Genomic DNA, 19247 nt, shown 5'->3' on the forward strand with positions numbered 1-19247 from the left:
CGGACCCGAGAAGCCCCTACATTGGAAAGGCGCTCTTTAGGGTAGCTCAGGCTGGAATACTGCCCCGGTGGGGGCATCTGGGTGAGATGCGTCCAGCATAGGGAGGGGGCTTACTTTTAAAGAGAGCGCTCCGCAGGGAACATCTGGGGCTGGAAGAGGGCTCCAGAGCTGGTACTTGTGGTCGTAGGCGCACTCTACGGGGGAAGAGATGTTTTCAGCGCCCAGAACACTCCTGTAGGGCCATATCTGACCGGAAGAGCCCTCACCCCCGCTCCCACCACACACACACACACTTAGGGCACCTCAGGGAGGAAGAGCTCCCCCAGTGCGGGCATCCTAGGAGGAAGGGCTTCCCCGCAGTGGGCATCTCAGGGGAGGGAGAGGGCCCCCAGTGCGTGCATCTGTGGGAGGAAGAGCTCCCCCAGTGCGGGCATTTTAGGGGAAAGGGCTCCCCCGCAGTGGCCATCTCAATGGAGGGAGAGGGCCCCCACTGTGACAATTTAGAGAGGAAAGAGGACCCCGCGGTGGGCATCTTCTCGGGGGAGGGAGCTCGCCCACTGTGGGCATCTCGGGGAGGGGGAGGTCCCCCGCAGTGAGGGTCTCTTGAGCTGGACGCGTGCTGCACGGGAGAGGTGTCAGGAAGAGCAGCCTGCGGGGACATCTTGGGCTCAAGTGGGCTGGGGTGTTCTTTTCCGTTGCCTAGAGCGGTTTATCTCAAAATATCTCGTAAGAGAGCTCTATTGTGCTGCCTGGAGCTAAGACACCTCAGATACAGGATGTGCCGCTTCTAGGAGCTCTCTATTGAGGAGCACCTGAGACCGATGGAGTCCGCATAGAGCGCTCCCGCCACGGCCGGGGATAGAAACCGTCTCACGAGCTTCATTCCAGTGCCCAGCAGCTCCTTTTGATTCACAACTGGGAGGGGGCGGGGTGGGGCTGGTCCGTCTCGGGCGGAGAGCTCTGTTTTATTCATGGGACCAGGGGCTTTGTATTTGCTACATCTGAATGCTAATGAGCTTTACGTGTCGGGGTCTCGGTCTGCGAGCTCGGCTGGAGCAGGGGCTCCATATATTCCTGCGCAGAAGCTAGCCCCCCGCTTCTGTTGCGTGCTTTAAGAGCGCTCTATGTTTATGCACGGCCGACTGCAAGCACTATATGTTTCTGCATTTCTGACACGTAGCGCTCGGAGCTGTGAGAGTTTCTACCAGGCAACATACCGTCGTGGGGGAGAAGCAAGGCGTATGCTGGGCGGGCGGGTTCGCTCTCACATGCAATACACCGATCTGGGAGAGCTTTAACGGGCAGCATCCGGGCAGGGCCGATATCTCCGACTTGAAACACATGGAAGTGGGGCAGTTCTGCCGTGCAATATCCGGGCTGGGAGAACTCCCACGCGCAACAGCTGGGCCGGGACTGGAACTCTTAAGCGGCGCATCAGGGCTGGGCGAGCGCTGGTCTGCAGGGATCGGACGGGGAGACCTCCAAGGGGAGCGCCTGGGTGGGGAGAATTCTCACGTGCAAAACTGTTTCGGGATAAACTGTGGTACAGTTTCAGACTAGGAGCGCTCTAGTGTGCAGGCGTGCATTTTTATTATCAGACTGGGAGAGAGAACTTTAACGTGAAACATTTGGCCCGGGAGAGCCGTGGCGTGCGGCATATGGGAGAGCTGAAAAAGATTTGTCACAAACCAGCGGTAGGGGGGCGGGAACGGGGCCGGGGAGACACAGAGAGCGAGGCAGTGGTAGGGGGGCGGGAACGGGAGCCGAGGCAGCGGTAAAAAGCAAAAAAAAAAGCAAGCACTCACCTGGACTTCTTCCGGGTGCCTTCAATGCCGGACCAGATTCGGGGGCGTTCCCGAGAACAGGCTTTCGGCTGACATAGCCAAAAGCCAAAAATTCTCGGGAACGCCCCCGAATCTGGTCCGAGATTGACGGACGGAGCCCTCTCCCAATGGCTAGCCTCCATTTATGGAGCTAGCCAATGGGAGGAGGGGGCTGTTACCCGACTCCACACACAGATCATAAGATTTTTCCTAGCGCATGCGTACTTCGTACGCATGCATTTGCTAGTCAAAACCTAAAAAGGAACAAAATGAGGGGGTTCATTTTGCCATAGAAAGTATGATTAGTGCTTCAGAAAGAAAAATTAGGGATAATTTTGAGTGACTTCTCAAATCCTCTTCTATTTCATAAAAAAAATTCTGACATGCAGACTGAAACATGCACTTTGAATACCAGCAGCAGACTTCCCTGGTGAGCAGTAGCTTTACTACAGTGATCTAATGAGAAACTAGAGTACCAACATTCAGAATTTATGGCAAATGTGTGACACATCTGAATGCCTTCTTGATGGAACCAAAGTAAACAAGCATTGAAAATGCAATAGATCTCGGCCTCGTTTAAGTTAAAGCCATTCTGTTTGTAATGAGGTGGCTTTTTAGTTTTGCTTTTATTAGTGTTTTTTAAACTTTCATGTAAATAACATGCATCTGTATGCATATATGTATATGTATGCATGCATTTATATTTGTATTTATATAGATATACAGATTATATATGTTTATATATGTATATATATATATATATATATATATATATATAAATGTGATCAAGCCTCCGGCTGGAGGCGAAACGCGTCATGCGGGCTTGCTGGGTTGTAAACTTTTAAACTGAATTAAATCACTGCACTGGAATTCTCTTTGGGTCTGCCTTTTTCGTTTTACCTAACAGTCTGGATTCGACTGTTGATGCTGTGAGAGCGGTATCGAGCGAAGTGAGAAGGGTATATAAATGCATATGCATATATATGCATATATATGTGTGCGTGTAGAGATAGAGAGGTAGAGAGGTAGAGGTGTAGAGATATAGAGGTAGAGGTAGAGAGGTAGAGACTAGTAGAGAGAGAAGTAGAGAGTGAGTAATAGAGAGTAGAGAGTGAGTAGTAGAGAGTAGTAGAGAGCAGTAGAGAGAGTAGCAGAGAGTGAGTAGTAGAGAATAGTAGAGCGAGTAGTAGAGAGCGAGTAGTAGAGAGTAAGTAGTAGAGTGAGTAGTAGAGAGCAGTAGAGAGCAGTAGAGTGAGTAGTAGAGAGTAGTAGAAAGTAGTAGAGAGTGAGTAGTAGAGAGTGAGTAGTAGAGAGTAGAAGAGAGTGAGTAGAAGAGAGTGAGTAGAAGAGAGTGAGTAGAAGAGAGTGAGTAGAAGAGAGTGAGTAGAAGAGAGTGAGTAGTAGAGAGTGAGTAGTAGAGAGTGAGTAGAAGAGAGTGAGTAGAAGAGAGTGAGTAGAAGAGAGTGAGTAGAAGAGAGTGAGTAGAAGAGAGTGAGTAGAAGAGAGTGAGTAGAAGAGAGTGAGTAGAAGAGAGTGAGTAGAAGAGAGTGAGTAGTAGAGAGTGAGTAGTAGAGAGAGTAGTAGAGAGAGAGTAGTAGAGAGTAAGTAGTAGAGAAAGAGTAGTAGAGAATGAGTAGTAGAGAGTGAGTATTTGAGAGTAGTGGAGTAGGAGAGAGTAAGTAGTAGAGAGTAGTGGAGAATATTCCAAAGTTTGGCACAGCACCACTTGCACAATAAGTCCAATCAAATCATATCACTTAGAGTCCTTATTGAAGCGCTGAATCTTGGTGTATATTCAAATGCTTTTATTTTCCTTAAGTTTATGTACCACAGCCAGCCGAAACGTTTCGTTCTGTACAACAGAACTTCTTCAGGGCGTTCTTATTTCCTTCAAGTTATGTCGGTATCCTGTTGTCATATAACTAGATATTTCTTCCAAATGTTAGACAAGACGTAAGTACATTCTTATTCAAAGTGACTAGGTATCAATTTTACCCACACAATTCGGGCAGACTTATGTAATTTATAGCATCCTCAAAGTCAGTCTTTCAAAAATTCCAAAGTATAGGACATTATAATCCAAATCCAAATGTTTCTCAAGAAAAGTCATTTTCAATCGTCCGGAATATCGGTGTTTGGGCAGATATGACCCAGGGACCCCCAGTATGCAAGGGGAATTAGTCCCCCCTCTGCAAAAGCGCCAGTGGCCTGCGTTGTAGAGAGGTGTAAAAAGGGGCATAGCCTCATTACACCTCTGTGCAATGCACCCCCCTGGCGCATACTGGAGGTTCCAGGGGGGCTAGTTGGCCCCCAGGGACCCCTAGTATGCAAGGGGAATTAGTTCCTCCTCTTCAAACATGCACGGGGCTGAGTTGCAGAGAGGTGTAAAAAAAGGGCGTGGCCTCATTACACCTCTCTGCAATGCAGTCCCCTGGCTCATACTGGAGATTCCTGGTGGGCTTTCAGGTCTTATATAGTTAGGAATTAGCATTAAAAAAACTTTGAAATTCACTGAAAAAACCATAGGTTTGACACCAGTTAGTTAGCTGGGAATTTTACTGACATAAAACCATTGAAATTCCCACGTTATAGTTAGTTGAACTCACTATAACTTGTGCGCCTGCAATGCACTGCTGATGACGTCACATATTACATCACTCATGATATGGTCAGTGACATCACTCATGACATCACTGATGACACCATCCTTGTGACAGGGCGACAGACCTCCTTTCAGTGTAATGTAACCCTTGAAACACATATTCAAAAATAGAAACTAACATTTTCAAAAAAATAGAGATACCCATACCAGTGACTACAACCAATTTAGTAATACCACCATCTATATACACATCCACTCATTCACCAACAGTTCTATATAGTCACTCATACATATATTCACTCATCATATGTAGTAAAACACCTATACCTCCTGTTACATACCGACAGTCATCCAAAAGTTACTCACACACATAATCACACATGCAAATAAACTATTGAACATCCATTTATTTGCATATACAGCTATGCACACACTACCACCTTACTTCTAAGGAAACCTACACATACTTACTCTCTTAAACAATCACTTATAGATACTTATTTAAACAAGAACTCTTTCAATCTCTCACTCTCACATATACTCACTTATATACATCAATACTCACATATACTAGATTAAAACATATGTAGTTACTGATAAAGACACTAGTGAGACAGTCATTCGCTCACTAACACACACATATACACACTCATCCACCCATACAGTCCTGCACATATGCTGTCTTCAAAACACATACAAACAGTGAGTCAGTCATTGATGCATCTATGTGCTAAGTAACACCCCCACCAAACCATACAGACACTCATACTGATACTAAAAAAAATCTAATAACCCATATACACACATGTAGCTACTCACCAACCCATGCAGCCACTTATACACAAAGTGAAACACTGATACAAACATTTAAATATTTAAACAATACTCGCTAATGTATGTATTCACTAAGATACACTTAATAAGCCAGTTAACCAATCAATTTTTTAAAAAAAAAAACATCCATTAAGACACTTATTTAAACATTTATTCTTCCATCGACCTTTACATATACATATATAAAACATATTTATTTTTCAGAAAGACACACATTCACTGGATGGTGTCATCAGTGATGCCATGAGTGATGTCACTGACCATTTCATGAGTGATGTAATATGTGACGTCATCAGCAGTGCATTGCAGGCGCACAAGTTATAGTGAGTTCAACTAACTATAACGTGGGAATTTCAATGGTTTTATCTCAGTAAAATTTCCAGCTAACTATAACTGGTGTCAAACCTATGGTTTTTTCAGTGAATTTAATAGTTTTTTTTAAATGCTAATTCCTAACTGTAACTGGTGTGAAACCTATGGTTTCTCTCTCTCTCTCTCTCTCTCTCTCTCTCTCTCTCTCTCTCTCTCTCTCTCTCTCTTTCTCTCTCTCTCTTTCTCTCTCTCTCTCTCTCTCTTTCTCTCTCTCTTTCTCTCTCTCTCTTTCTCTCTCTCTTTCTCTCTCTCTTTCTCTCTCTTTCTCTCTCTCTTTCTCTCTCTCTTTCTCTTTCTCTCTCTTTCTCTCTCTCTTCTCTTTCTCTCTCTTCTCTTTCTCTCTTTCTCTCTCTTCTCTTTCTCTCTTTCTCTCTCTCTCTCTATCTCTCTCTCTTTCTCTGTCTCTCTTTCTCTGTCTCTCTTTCTCTCTTTCTCTCTCTCTTTCTCTCTTCTCTTTCTCTCTATCGAAGTGGAAAAAGAGATGGCTTATAAAATGTTCCTTGAGGCTTCAGGGATGATCAAAATCGTGTATTCAAGGGATGATCATTTAACATTCTGGAGGCAAAGAGAGACTATCAGTCGGCATGTGATTTTTGATGCAACTCGGCATGCTAAATAGCATGAAGATCTGTTCATAAAGGAAAGGAAACCATTACTAATTTGGATTTAGTAGCTCCTAGTTGATTTGAGTTCCCTACAACATAGAGTTTACTTCAAGTGTCTTACTGATCTATTTTTCCCCAGGGATCTCTGCAGAGCCTAAAAGAAGAAACTGAAAGTGAAAGGCTGTGTAAGAAGAGCCCTTTGCTGACTTCGGAAAGGAAACAGAGTACCAGGCGCAGTGGGCAGTCCGCTTCCCTAGACATGGTGGACCAGAATGGGAATGAGGACCAGCTTTTAGAGAAGAGCAGCTGCACTGATTCTCTTGATGAAGGTAAAACATGTAACAGAGCAGTATCGTATCTCTATTAAGCAAAATAAAGCACCTAGGCTTTCATTTATTCTTTTCGAATCAAATTTGTATCTGTTTTCAAGAAAGTACATCTTTCTTGTCTGATGTGGGTGTACAGCTTTACAAATGGATTTTTGATAAAGAAAATTACATTTAATCAGAGTTACCTATTCTATTCTGTCCTTCATCTATTGTCCCCTTGCAGTACTTTTCCAGTTGGGATAAACAAATAATTGTTCCAGGGGCCAATATTGTCTCATGCTTTGTTGGCAATCTTCAGTCATTGTCTGCTGGATACCGTAGTGACAGTACAATGTATTTATGTTGTGTTTTTGCAGAGCTTAGCACCTGTGCTTCCAGTTTCTTGATGGAGACCAAGGACTAACTATGTGAAGAAGTGTGTTAAAGATCTTTGAGTAGGATGTTAATGCAAACCTCCAAACTCCCTCATCTTCCAGGAAATCTCAAGTAGCATACACCAACAAGTTCAGGTGCTAGAAATGTAAAATGATCCCTGATGTCTCCATAAACGTTCATATTTACAGTGAGGTTTTAGAAGCTATTTCACCAAAACAGAGCTATGAGAACTGCTTTAGTGATCTGCTGGTACAGCACAAATTTAGGAAACATTTTTTAAAGATTTATTTTTAATAAAAAATTACAATAAAAAGAGACATTTTCATTAGTACAGCAGTTCAGTCTGTAAGTCGAGCAGAACATACAGTTTGCGTCGTGTATTTCATACATTGGCTGAATCATTTTCCTTGAGTCACAGTTACAATGATAACCTATAATGTTACAAGAATCAGCCGATTCTTGACCACTGAGGCCCTGACCTTGGTCACTCTGGCCCTGGTAATCTCTCGAATCGACTATGCCAACTCTTTGTATGTTAGCATTCCAGCTTACCAACTATGTCGCCTGCAGCTGGTTCAAAACCAAGCGGCCAGGCTAATCTATCGCCAACCCAAACACCATCATGTTAGCCCCCTAATGAAGAGTCTTCATTGGCTCCCGGTGGCCAAGTGCTGTAACTTCAAGATGGGTTGCATTATTTTTAAAGCTCTTGCTGGTGTTGGCCCAGTCTTTGTCTCATCGAAGATTCAGCGCTACATCCCCTCCCGGGAGCTGCGCTCCTCTCACCTGAACATACTGTCCAATCCTGCTTTTAAACGCAAGAAGCACGGGGGTCTTAGATTTTCGGTCCTGGCCCCACAGTTCTAGAACTCTCTCCCCATGGAACTGAGGTCTATGTCCTCTTATGCCCAGTTTTGAAAACTCCTTAAGACCCTGCTGTTTTCTCAGGCTTACGCATAAGCCAATGTTTTGCCCTTTTGATGCCGTCTTCCCTGTTCCTGAGCGCCATGAAACCGCTTGGTGAACGTGTGCTTAACAAGTTCCTTTAACATAACATAACAAAGCAAATGTTGCAAATGTACACAAGGTCTGTATCAATACCATCAAAGTTAGATTGATGCGTATATTTGATGACCTAAACGTTGCTCATATTTCAGACTGTGAGCTGAACCTTTGTTACAGTTTCTCTATTCTATTTAATATGTAGTTGTGAAGTGGACTCCAACTAACTTTGGGGTGCGAGGTTGAGGGGTAAAAGGGGCATGTAAGTGACAGCAACATTGTTCCAATATATTAAATCTCTTATCTATGCATCAACTATTGGGGCCTAGCCCTGTTGCAAGCTGCTCGACTTATCACTAAAAGTAGCCTCATATCTTCAGATTGACTTGGGGATATCTTAAACATGTCCTTAATGAGGAGGATTCTAAGGCTCCATCTGTCATTTCTGTCAATATCGAAAAGATAGACTTTCAGTATAGTTGAAGCCTTTGGCATTAGCATGCTGTTTCGATGAAATACTCAGAGGGCTGCTTACATCTGTTTCTGAATGAATTAGGCTTCATGGATATGTAAAATACTCTGTGTAAGAACTTATAGTCTTCTACTCTTTAATGAAATAGTTTTAGTCTGTATTCAAATGAATTGCCATTGCGGGGCCAACAATGGAGACTCTAAGAATCCCAGACTCCCAGAATCGTCCATCTGGGAGCAGCTGCACCTTCTCCTTCCCCTGTATACGTCCGAGAAAGTAGGTGATGGAGATTACTCATATCGAGTAATTGTGTAAGAAGAGGGCTCTAAAGGAGGTCCTGGGAAGCTGGCTAAAAGTGTGCTGCAAAGGCAGATGTACAGGATGATATTATCCTCCTAAAGAGAAATCTGACTCCGCTATCTACCAAAGAAGCTCCAAAGCAATGGCAAATTGTCGTGTTGATCAGAGGCACCCCTGACAGGACCCCTTTTTTTTTTTTTTTTTTTTTTTTTGTTTTTTTTTGAAGACGTTTATTATTGTGAAAAAAAGTGCAGTACATATAGCAAAGCCTACAAACCTGTGGGCCGGCTGCGAGAAGTCCGTGTATTGTTGGGACATAGGGATACAGGGGAAGACATTATGCATCGTCTCGTTCGTTGTCTGGCGTGCCTTGTCACTAGTAGATTATGCATACTCTTCGCATTTCGCACACGATCATTTCTATAATTGACGTCTCATTTTACATTTTTCTATAATTCAACCATTAACACTTCAACATAAAACAGAGCTGTTCACATCGGTATGTCCCAGTGTGTCTGTGATGCCAGTGCTGCACCACGTACCATCGGTGCGCACGGCACCAATGTCCCATCAACTTGTTAGGCATGCGCTGGTGGCGCATCAGTGAAATGTGGGATCTATGGCTCGCTTGTATGGGTAGCTGTAAAGCTGGTGGGGAACAGGTTCGGTGAGCGGTGGTGTCCCCCCATCTGTCGGTTCAGTGTACGGCGAGTGTGGCAGACATATGTGTCGCCCCTGTTGCACTTTCGGTGGGTGTCACCCGCTCCCGTGTTCCCTGCCGAGTGTCCAGTCAGCGGCGCCTGTCCGCCGCTGTGTGATGGTGGGTATTCACGCAGCTAGTAGGAACAGGAGTGCGAAACCTTTAACATGGGATTGCGTAGGACAAGTCGGAAATGGGGGTGGGGGGGAGTGTACTCGTGGGGGCTGTGTCAAGGCAATGGTGCTAAGAGCAGTGGTCGGGCCATTGTGTGGTGGAGGGCCCTCGTGTGTGCGGCTGATTGTGGTTGTGGCTTGTGTGTCGGGGGGTCGGTGTTGCTCTCATGGAGGGGGGGGTGAGCGCGGCGCGCAGCCCTGTCTATGGTGTCGCCGCTCGCGGGGCGCCTACCCTTCTCAGCTGTCTCTGCGTGAGCCCCCTGGCCTCGCCCTCCCCCCGCAGGGACCCCAGGATGTCATCTTTTCCAGTGCCTGGTGAGCAGGAGCTTGGCCGTGATAAGGCCTAGGTCCCAGAACCGGGCTTGTGTTTTATATTGCTTAGTCCTCTTGTATAGCCCAAGAACGCATGCCTCCCACGTGTTGGGTAGCCCCGGGCCTGTGCTGTGTGTCAGGAGCGATGTCACCTCCCCCCAGTATGTGGACAGAGTCGGGCAGCTCCAAAGCATGTGCAGGATGTCGGCATCCAGCAGGTCGCATCTGGGACAGGCTGCAGTGTCTGTCGCGAAGTATTTATTTATTCTGTCTGGCGACAGATATGCCTGGTGCAGTATGTACAGCTGAATAGTGCGGAAGCGGGAGTTACGCGGGACGTTCACGGGGCTGGCTAGGACCAGTTTCCATTCTTTGTCTGTCCATTCCCTCCCTCTGTGGGTCGCCCATTTGTCCCTAATCAGTTGTGTGGGCCTCTGGGTGTGTATGAGGAGCGCCTGTGCCAGCCAGTGTGTAATGTGTGAGCCTCTGCCCATAACATGTAGATATTGGATCAAGTGATGGAGTGGTGGCTCCTCCTGGATATCCCCCCAGGACTCCGTGTACGTCCTCACCACTGACGCGTGGAGCAGGAATTGCCCCGCCGGCAGGCCAGTGCTCTCCGATAGTTCCGCGAAAGGAAGCAGGCCCCCGTCCGTGTAGAGGTCTCCCATTGTCTCCACTCCGGCGGCAACCTAGGGTTCCATGTTGCGTAGCGACACCATCCCATTCCTCCGGGGGGTGCCCAGCAGGGGAAGGGCGGGGGCATACGGCTTGACATTCTTTGTCAGCTTCAAGCAGCGAAGGAAGCATTTGCGGGCTACGGCCATGTGCAGGGGCAGAGGGCGAGGTCCCTTGGTCAGTGGGTGAAACAGGGCACACACCTGCGGGTGCGTCCATTGGTAGTCCGCGTTGGCGGTGTCGTCGAGGTGTGAGTCGTTAAGCCAGCACGTGACCCATTGCAGCTGTGCTGCCAGGTAGTACAACTCCATATTGGGGACCGCCAGCCCTCCCTCCGCCGTCGGGGAGTACAACTTCGCCAGGGCTACTCGTGGGCGCCCCGCGTTCCAGATTAAGCCGCGGAGCATCGCCTCCAGTTCGCGGAAGATCCTTGTGGGGACATACAGTGGGACATTTGCAAAGTGGTAGAGTAGTCTCGGTAGCGCAATCATTTTAGACAGAGCGATCCGGCTAGGCACATTCAATGGCAAGGTCTTCCAGAAGTTCATCTGGGCCCTCAGTGAGGACACGGCGCGCACCAGGTTGCCCTCCAGTATATTCTGCGGGTCTCTGTAAATGTGCAGCCCGAGGTACTTGAACGTAGTCGGGTACCAGGTAAGTCGGGCGCCACCAAGGTGTACCTCACATTCCTCCAGATCCGGGCTGAAGGCGTATACTCCGGACTTGGTCCAATTGACCCTGAGGCCCGACACCCCTTCAAAGGTCCGGAATATGTCCGACAGTGTTGCAGGCACCGCAGTGAGGTCTCGCACATAGAGTAATAGGTCGTCCGCGTATAGCGAGACCGTGTGCACCCCGTCAGCCAACGGGATCTCCCATTCCACTCCCTTGTCCCGCAGTAGAGCTGCCAGGGGTTCGATGGCCAGGGAGAAGAGAAGGGGCGACAGGGGGCAACCTTGTCTGGTACCCCTGCGTACCCGCACCGTCTCCGACAGCAGCTTGCCCGTCCGTACGCGGACGTTAGGTCTCTGGTATAGCAGCCCGACCATGTCCATGAAGGCATCCCCGACACCGAGTTTGTCCAGCACCGCTCCTAAGTACGGCCACTCCACCGAGTCGAAGGCCTTCTCCAGGTCTAAGACGAGGCACCCCGACCTCGGCCAGTGTATTGTGGCCGCTTCCTGGACTCGGAAGAGACGTCGCAAGTTACGGGAAGTGCTCCTCGCCGGCATGAACCCGTTTTGGTCTGTATGTACCAGTGCCGGGACCTCCAGGGTCAGGCGGCGGGCCAGCAGGGAGGTGAATACTTTGTAGTCCGTGTTCAACATGGCTAAAGGCCTGTAGGACCCCATGCACGTGCCATCCCTTCCTGGCTTCAACAGCGAAACCAGGTTCGCCTCGTTTAGTGAGTTTGGGAGCGCCGAGTCCTCGATCGCATGTGTATATAGCTTGAGCATCTCCGGGACCAGTACGTCTGAGCAGGCCTTGAAGAACTCGGCAGGCAGGCCGTCGGGGCCGGGAGACTTGCCGTTGGACAATGCGAAGATGGCCTCTCGCATTTCCTCTTGGGTGAATGGGCCCCCTAAGTCTTCCTGTTGCGCGTTCGTCAGGGAAGGCAGTTGGATGTCAGCAAGGAAATCCGCAATGGTGGCCGCTGAGACCCTCAGCTGTGACTTGTATAGGGCCTGGTAGTGCCCCACAAATGCCTGGTGTATCTTGCTTTGTGTGTACGCGATCTCCCCTCCAGCAGTCCGAATAGCGGATACTGGTTCCGTGCGGGATTCCTGTTTGACCAGCCAAGCCAGCAATCTCCCCGGCTTGTCGCCGTGTTGGTGCACCCGCGCTGAGTGGGCCGCGAAGTTGACGTGCTTCAGTCTTTCTAGTAGCGCCGCATGTTCCTCACGGGCCTCCCTTAGCCGGTCACCCGCGCCGATCACCGCCTCCCGCTCCCAACGGAGTAAGTCCGCCTCCACCCTGCATAGGTCCGCCTCTAACTTCTTCTGTATGCTCCCTTGTGTGCCCAAGCAGTGACCCCGTATCACCACTTTGAAGGCGTCCCATTTCATACTCGGGGAGGACGCCGTGCCCGAGTTGTCGGTGAAGTACTGTGCTACTCGGGCCTGCAGGGCGTCTCTGAAGGGGGCGTCGAGCAGCAGAGCGGGTTGTAACCGCCACGTGGGTATGGGTGGGTGTGGGCGTTCCCATGCTATTGCCAGCGTGTGTGGGTTGTGGTCTGAATGTGTCCGGCCGAGGTATTGCGACTCAGTAATGTGCGGCAGCATTTCCGTTGTCACCATGAATCTGTCCAGGCGGACATGTAGCGTGTGTGCCCCCGAGTAATATGAATATACCCTGGAGTCTGGGTTGTGCGCGCGCCATGCATCCTTGAGGTCCCACTGTGTCGCCCATCTTGTGAACGCCTTCGCAGCCCCTAAAGATGTAGCATCTGGCCTAGGCGGGGTCGAGCGGTCCAGTACAGGGTCTAGCACTGTGTTGTAGTCACCTCCCAGTACCCAGGGGACTCCGTGCCAGGGCGCCAATTTTTCCGATAGGTGTGTCAGGAAGCTTCCCTGGTCTGTGTTCGGAGAGTAAACGGATGCCAGGACTACTGGCTGCCCGTCCATCCGACCCTTCACTAGTACATACCTCCCCCCCTGGTCCGTGAGCACTTCCGACATCGTGAAGGGGGTGCCCGGCCTAACCCACAGTAGTGTCCCACGGGCAAACGAGGAGTATTCTGTGGCGTACAATTGACCCCTCCACCTGCGCCGGAGTGCAGCCACTTCCGCCCCGCATAGGTGTGTCTCCTGCAGGAGTGCGACCTGTACTTGCTGCCTTTTTAGGTAGGAATATATCTGGTATCTGCGCGCGGGTGTGTGCATTCCCCTGATATTACAGGTGCATATCTTAATCGAAGTCATATTAGCGGTGCGTACTCCTCCCCATCCCTCGCACAAACAGCAGCCCCACCAGGGGCTCTCCCATCGCCATCCTCCGCATGCCCATCTCCACCCCCCGTAGTACACTTAGCATTGTTCAGGTAGACATTAGGTAGGGAAAAAACAATAAACAACATCAACCAACTGTGGGCGAGACCCACTAAAATACCAAAGGGGCAGTGGCGAAACGGGCCACCGTCCATAATCTCAATTGAGAGGGACAACAGTTCCAGTCTAAGGGGCAGTGCGCATAAGCACGGTTGAGGCTAAGAGGAAGTTAAGTCAGTTAAAGGGATTCCAGTTCCATCCCCGAGCCTCAAGTTGCAGGCCGTTTGCTGGCCACCGGCTGTGGACTGGCACACGACGTCGCTCTGGTTCCATGGGACCCCGCTTGTGTGGACTCCGGCCATTGGGGGGGAAGGGTCGCGGTTCTGTGCGGGCTCTCGGCCCCAGTCAGGGAGGGCACCCCTCCCCTTCCAGGCCGCATCTGCAGACGGCCAAGGATGAGCACGGGTCAAGGGGCAACCCCACCATCACCAACCCCGTCAACCACCAACGCCACTTAGGCAGTACTCACTGTTACTGTGGTCCGCTGTCCATTCGGCAGGCAGGGGGGGAAAGGAGCGCACCCCCGGTTGCACCTGGCGCTGGCTGCGCCTCAGCGTCCTGTCGACCATTGCCGCATCCTCCCCGCCTGGACGGTCATTTTCCAGACTTCTCCTGTGGGGCTAGTGGATCAGGTCTGAGGTTTGCGGCGTGACCACCGGCAATTCCACAGAGATCTGTGAGTTCGGGATCCCGTAGATGGCTTCGTCGTCGTCGCTGGGCGCTGTCTGCTGTCCGTCCTCGAGGTGTGATTCCTGGGATGGCGGGTTGCTGAGCTGGGAAACTTTCCGCATCGCATCACGTTGTTCCTGGAGCATCTGATCCAGCGGGGGAGAGTGTCGCGACCCTTCCTCTGCCCGCTGGGACTGTTGAGTTCCGTGTCTCCGGCGGTGCCGTGGGCCGCGCCGCCTGGGCCTTGCCTCGCCCCCACGATGGTGCTTGGGTGTCGCGTCTGTGCCTCCGTCCAGCCACTCGCTGACCTCCCCGGGGGTCCCGAAGAAGTACGTGTTGTCCCCCGCCACCACTCTCAGCTTTGCGGGGATGAGCAGGGAGTATTTGAGGCCTGCAGTGCGTAACCTCCTCTTAACTTCCAGGAAGTCGTGTCTCTGGCGTTGCACCTGGATGGTGTAGTCGGGGAAAAACATGATCGTCGCATTGTCTATGCGGATTTCACCCATCCGCCTCGTTTCCCGCAGCACTGTGTCACGGTCCCTGTAGTTCAGTATCCTGAAGAGTAGTGGTCTTGGGTTGGCGCCGGTCGCGTAGGGCCTGGTCGGTACTCGGTGCGCGCGTTCCACGACAAAGTGGGGCGAGAGCGTGCCTTCAGGCAACAGGGTCCGTAGCCAGGCTTCCACATGTTGTGCGGGGTGGTTCCCTTCCCATTTTTCCGGGACACCTACGAGCCTGATGTTGTTGCGTCTCGCCCTCCCTTCCGCATCTTCGGCCCTGTCTTCCAGGAACTCTACTCTGTTCAGGAGGTCTTGCACGTGCCTGTCCGTTTGGGTGACTTTGGGCTCGATCTCCTTCATCGCGCCCTCCAGGACCTTGGTTCGGTCGGACAACTTCCTGTGGTCGTCCCGCAGGAGGGTCAGGTCCACAGCCACGCCGTCTATCTTGGACTCTAGGGCGGTCCTGGTTTGCTGGAGCGATTGTTCCATTCGCTCGACGGCCGCCAGCACGCTGTCTAGTCTCGTGGCCAATTGTTCAGCAGCCATTTTGTCGAGCTGCTTGTTTGTTTTCCCTTTCTGCGGGGCCCCACCAGTCCCGGTGCGGGTCCGCACCCCTCCTGACATGTGCGGGGGTGCACGTCCAGCAGAGTCGTTGTCTCCGCCACTCTGGTGGCACCTCTGGGACCACCCCCCGCCTGGGTTGGGGGTCCGTTGGTCCGAGGTTCCCCTCTCGACCGTGGCCGGCGTCTTCGCAGGGGGGGGTGGGGGGTCTGGTGGGTCTCCTCCCCTCCGTGGCCCAGCTCCGCCACGCAGCCCCTAGTGCAGCGGGTGTCCCAAGGGTCCGGGTGCCTCGTGTGCGGTCGGTCACCCCTTCCTGGCCTTTTTTCCCCCCTGCACGTGTGCCTGTGCGGAGGGGGTGGGGGAGTCCGCAAATGCCTCTTCAGGTGTCCTCACTGCGGGGGGGGGGGGGATGTCCGCTGTGCCACCAGCCGTTGATCGCAGGCCTGACCGGGGGCACCGGCCCGTGGTGGCGAGTTGTAGGTGGCCTCTCCGCCCCAGTCCCTCTGTATCTGCGCTCGTGTCCGTGACTCCCCGGGTGGCGCCCGGTGTTGTGGGGCGCCCCAGGGGCCGCCCGACTCTCCCCCTCCTCACCGGATCAGTTCGCGCTCCTTGGTCGCCTCAGGCGCGCCGGTGGCGGTTGTACTGGATTTGCGGCGTGGGTGCTGGGCCCTCGTCGTCCTCTGGTCAGGGCAGTAGCGGTCGCCCTCTGAGCGGTAGCAGGCTGCTGGCGGCCCTCGGGGAGTGTGGGCCGGGCGCGGTGGCGAGTTGTGGGCGGCCCCTCCGTCCTGGTCCCTCCGTGCCTGCCTGTGGGTCCGTGACTCCCCGGGTAGCGCCTGGTGTTGTGCGGCGCCCCAGGGGCCGCCCGACTCTCCCCCTCCTCACCGGGTCAGGTCGCGCTCCTGGGTTGCTTCAGGCGGTCTTACAGGGGCCGCAGCGTGGATGCTGGGCCGTCGTGGTCCGCTGGTCGGGGCAGTAGTGGCGAGGCTGGCCTCCGCTGAACCCCCGGTGGTCGTTCCTAGTGTGGCAGCAGTCCGCTGGCGGCCCTCGAGGTGTGTGGGCCGGGGCCTTTACGCTGGGCCCAGGCCCCGGTCTCTCGTAACTTCACTGCCGGCCAGGAGGCCTCCGGGTCCGCAGGAGGGTCGTAGGACAGGCCGGGGTCCGGCCCGACGGAGCCTCGGGTCAAAAGTCGGCCAGGCTGTCGAGATCACCTCCGCGGGTGTCCGCCTGCAATTTCCGGCGGCCTCGATGTATTTTGGCGGATAATTGGCTCGGGGAAGGGGAGCTTTTCACGGAGCTCTACCCGAGCACGTCCTCCGCCATTGCGTGCTTAGCCACGCCCCCCTGACAGGACCCCTTATGATAGCAATAGGCTTTGATATTAGATCATTTACTCTCATATTGGCTTGGGGCTGTGAAATTTAACATATGATCGTCTCATCCAGTCCCACCCTCCTGATCACTGTGAAAATGAAGTTCCACTCCATGGAGTTGAATGCCTTTCCGGCATCCAGAAATGTGATCATTCCCTCCAGTTCAAGGCCTAGATAATGTAGCATGGCAAATATTGTACCGAGGTCCTAAGCCATCAAGCAGCCAGGAATAAATCCCACCTATTCTGGCAGCACAAGGTCAACATTACAGAGAAGCAGCCTCGTAATAATGTTCAATAATATTTTTGTGTTCATGTTGATTAAAGAGACTGCTCTGTAGGATGCACATCACACTGTGTCACTGCCTGGCTTAAGTAAAGCTATGGTGACCATCTTTTGAAAAATCAGGAGGACTGCCCCAGATTCTCCTGCTTCCTTGAATGAGTATCCACTGTATTCTTTATAAAACATGGCAGTATGGCCCCCATTTTCCAGCACTTTACTGCTTGCCTTAGAATTGAGTGACAGTAAACAACAGGACTACTGGTTCTCTCTCATGAACTTTCAAACATAGATAGATACATTTTATTGCATAATTACTTAAAATCATTGCAATTAGATAAATAAAAATCAATAAAGAAGCCCTTTTCCATTTTAGAAAAACATACATCAATTTATGGTCACCATTACTCGATGAAATTAGATCCTTCAATTATCAGTATTTAAAAAAGGGTGACTGCTCGTAGGCAGCATGTTTAAAATTCTGGACAATTATCAGAGTTCATCAAAGTTCTTACTGCTGCCATAAATGTAAGAAACGTGTAGCTGGTCGTGCCGAATCTCTCCTGACCCGTTCAGAAGAGGTCGCTCCCAAGACTCTGTAGCGCTCGAAGCTGCTTCCAAGGCACTGTGACCTCGTAGCGCCCCAATCTGCTGACGAGGCTCCGTGGTATCGTAGCGCATTAAGGATAATTAATTGCACCGCTCGCTCTGCTGCCATTGCCTGTACTTGTAGCGCTATCTAAGTGTGATTGTGCGCCATTGCCTGCTTTATCACTGTAACGCCCGCATTTCTCTGCTCGCTTTAATTAAATTGGTGAAATTGTCTTAGCCCGATTGTGCATATACCCATACAGTCTGCCTAGTCTGTGCCCCTAATTAAATTGGTGAAATTGTCTTAGCCCGATTGTGCATATACCCATACAGTCTGCCTAGTCTGTGCCCCAGTCTCGCCCTGTTTCGCTTTCCTTTCGTTGCAGCCATTTTGTTGTTGTTGTTGCCTCACAGCCCGTCTCTCCTCCCCGCTACCGCCTCCCAGCTGCTCCTCCCACCCAGAGATAGTTACTCACCGGCCCGCCTACCCCCGCGTTGTGACTCTCCTGACACGCTCAGAAGAGGTCGCTCCCAAGACTCCGTAGCGCTCTAAGCTGCTTCCAAGGCACTGTGACCTCGTAGCGCCCCAATCTGCTGACGAGGCTCCGTGGTATCGTAGCGCATTCAGGATAATTAATTGCACCGCTCGCTCTGCTGCCATTGCCTGTACTTGGGACAACACTGCATGGTCTGTTTGCTATACAATCCTGGGAGGTGGACACCTGTTCTTCCCGGTAATTTTGCACCTCCTTCTTTCCCTTTTGAAGTGATCCAGATGGATTATATTGAGATGGAGAGGGTCAATAATCTCAAGTATGTCTTAGTGGTGGTGTGTTCTTTTAGCAGATGGGTGGAGGCTTTTCCAACGAAGGAATGCACAGCTATGGCAACAGCAAAGGTGTTGATTAAGGAATACTTCTCCCGATTCGGATTGCCTCGGGTGATCTGGAGTGACAACGGGACACACTTTAATGCCAGATTGATGAAACTGATATGTAAGGGACTGCAAATTCAACAGAAATTTCATGCAGCACGACACCCCCAATCTGCAGGCTTGGTAGAGAGATATAATGGGACTTTAAAGTTAAAGTTGGCTAAGATCCAAGAGAGTACAGGGCTGCGATGGCTAAACGCACTCCCTTTGGCTCTGCTTTCTACCCGGGTGACGATTAACTCCACAACAGGTATCTCCCCGTATGAGGTGGTTTTTGGTCGCCCAGCCAATGTGTGGGGTGTCCCGAGGCCCAAATGTTTTGCTGACATTGAAAACCCTCTGTTGATAGATTACTTGTATGCTTTGACGCTATCTAAGTGTGATTGTGCGCCATTGCCTGCTTTATCACTGTAACGCCCGCATTTCTCTGCTCGCTTTAATTAAATTGGTGAAATTGTCTTAGCCCGATTGTGCATATACCCATACAGTCTGCCTAGTCTGTGCCCCAGTCTCGCCCTGTTTCGCTTTCCTTTCGTTGCAGCCATTTTGTTGTTGTTGTTGCCTCACAGCCCGTCTCTCCTCCCCGCTACCGCCTCCCAGCTGCTCCTCCCATGCCCCACTCCCCTCCACTATCCACATATGACAGATGCCGTCACGTGCAGCGTACACGCGCAGCGGTCGCGCCCCATGCGCACCGAAGGTGCGCCAAAGGTAAGCCC

At 51.0% G+C, this 19247-nt stretch overlaps 1 protein-coding gene across 2 annotated transcripts in view; it reads left to right on the forward strand.

Annotated features, from left to right (window-relative positions):
• Window positions 1-19247, forward strand: part of GRAMD1C (GRAM domain containing 1C) — a 1543720-nt gene that overhangs the window by 897526 nt on the left and 626947 nt on the right. For both annotated transcript variants that reach the window (XM_086935588.1, XM_086935589.1), the window contains one exon: window positions 6376-6565. In XM_086935588.1, the coding sequence (XP_086791714.1) occupies window positions 6376-6565 (190 nt within the window). The remainder of the gene's footprint in view (window positions 1-6375; window positions 6566-19247) is intronic.

The sequence above is a fragment of the Lissotriton vulgaris genome, chromosome 8, assembly GCF_964263255.1.
Source record: "Lissotriton vulgaris chromosome 8, aLisVul1.2, whole genome shotgun sequence".
Lineage (NCBI taxonomy): Eukaryota > Metazoa > Chordata > Amphibia > Caudata > Salamandridae > Lissotriton > Lissotriton vulgaris.